At 60.2% G+C, this 1812-nt stretch overlaps 1 protein-coding gene across 1 annotated transcript in view; it reads left to right on the top strand.

Moving 5' to 3' along the window:
• UNC93B1 (unc-93 homolog B1 (C. elegans)) overlaps positions 1–1561 on the top strand; it is a gene marked incomplete at both ends in the record, with an annotated part of 3479 nt that extends 1918 nt beyond the window's left edge. The window contains 2 exon segments of the mRNA XM_021708014.1: positions 802–895; positions 1399–1561. Of these exon segments, the coding sequence (XP_021563689.1) occupies positions 802–895; positions 1399–1561 (257 nt within the window).
• Between the last annotated feature and the right edge of the window lie 251 nt (positions 1562–1812).

Below are 1812 nucleotides of genomic sequence, written 5' to 3'. Positions count from 1 at the left end.
CTTCAACTCAAAAAAAAAAAAAAAAAAAAAGACATGGGGTCTTGCTACGAAGCCCAGGCTGGCCTTGAACTCCTGGGCTCAGACTGTCCTCCCGCCTCAGCCTCCTGAGTAGCTGGGGCTACAAGTGTGTACCATCACACCCTAATTTTTTTTTTTTTGAGTCAGGGTCACACTCCGTTGCCCAGGCTGGAGCGCAGGGCCATGCTCACGGCCACTGCAGCCTCGACCTGCTGGGCTCCGGCAATCCTTCCACCTCAGCCTTCCAAGTAGCTAGAACCACAGGCATGCACCCTCATGCCCAGCTAATTTTTCTTGATATATTGTAGAGATGAGGTCTCACCAAGTTGCCCCGGCTGGCCTCGAACCCATAGGCTCAGGCAGTCCTCTCACCTTGGCCTCCCAAAGTGCTGGGGTTATAGGCGTGAGCCTAATTTTTTTATTTTTTGAAAAGATGGGGTCTTGTAAGACCCAGGCTGGTCTTGAACTCGTGGCTTCAAGCGATCCTCTGTCTTCAGTCTCTCAAAGCGCTGAGATTAGGGGCAGGAGCCACAGCACCTGACCCACCTTCTTTTCTTGGGCCAATCCCTGCTTCTCACCCACAGAGACTGAGATCTCACCTGCTTCCCCTGTCCACGGTGCTGACCCAGGAGGAAGTCCTCCTCTCTGTACATCCCCCACAGGCTGCCCCCAGAATTAGGAGGGCTCCCGTCTCCCCAAGACTGTGCCCAGACCCCTCCCCAGACCCGTGTCTCCTGCCTGACTCTGCACCTGAGTCCGACCCCGCTGCCCTCCTGTCCACAGCTAAGCTTCGCCTGCGCCCAGCTGCCCATGATTTATTTCCTGAACCACTACCTATATGACTTCAACCACACGCTGTACAACGTGCAGAGCTGCGGTCAGTTCTCAGGGGGAATGGGGAGGGGTCCCCCAACCTGCTTACGTCTCCTACTCAGCAATCCAGCAGACACGGGGGCCTCTCTCACAGGGTTCTGGACTGGGAGCCCAGCGTGCCCTGATTCTGGTGGGCAGGGCACAGAGTCCTCCCTGTGGGAGTATGTAGTTAGGACACCTGACCCTGCCTGGGGCTGGTGGGCAGAGAAGGCTGCCCGGAGGAGGTGCCATCTGAACTGAAGTTGTTAGTGGAGTCTCTCTTGGTGCCGGGAATACTGTCAGAGTTCAACCAGTGCAGGGTAATTAGTACGGAGATGTGAGGTGGACTGAGCCTCGGGGCAAGGGGGGAGAAATAATTCTTTCCTGGGACGCACACAGCCCCGTGGCCCTGACTGCTCCCCAGGGGAACTGCCTTTGCAGCAGCGTCCGGTCCACCCCCCTCCGCTGCCGCCTGGCTGCTCTGCCTTGTGGCTGGGCTGACAGGGTGCCCTGCCCTTCCCTTCCCAGGCACTAACAGCCAAGGCATCCTCAGAGGCTTCAACAAGACGGTTCTGCATACGCTTCCGCAGAGTCGAAACCTCATCGTGGTGGAGAGCGTGCTCATGGCGGTGGCCTTCCTGGCCATGCTGCTGGTGCGGCCCGGGACGGGCGGGCACCGCGTCCGGGTCCCAGTCGGGAGGCCGGGCTGAGTCCCGGGCAGGGGCCGGAGCGCGGAGGCGTGGCCGATGCCTGCGAGCCAGCCAGGAGCTGGGACCCCGAGGCCGGGAGAGGGGCCGGCCTGGTCTCGGGTCTAGCTGGAGGCCAGGACCCCAGAACTGACCATAAAGGGAGGCAGACCTAAAGGCGTTGGGGGCGTGGCTGAGGCCTGGCTGCGGGTCAGACCGGGCTGACGTCCAAGGGTGTGTTCAGGGGCGGGGCCGG

This window comes from Carlito syrichta, unplaced genomic scaffold, assembly GCF_000164805.1.
Source record: "Carlito syrichta isolate Samal-C Ts95f unplaced genomic scaffold, Tarsius_syrichta-2.0.1 Scaffold130432, whole genome shotgun sequence".
NCBI lineage: Eukaryota > Metazoa > Chordata > Mammalia > Primates > Tarsiidae > Carlito > Carlito syrichta.
This window is presented reverse-complemented; position numbering and strand designations above follow the sequence as displayed.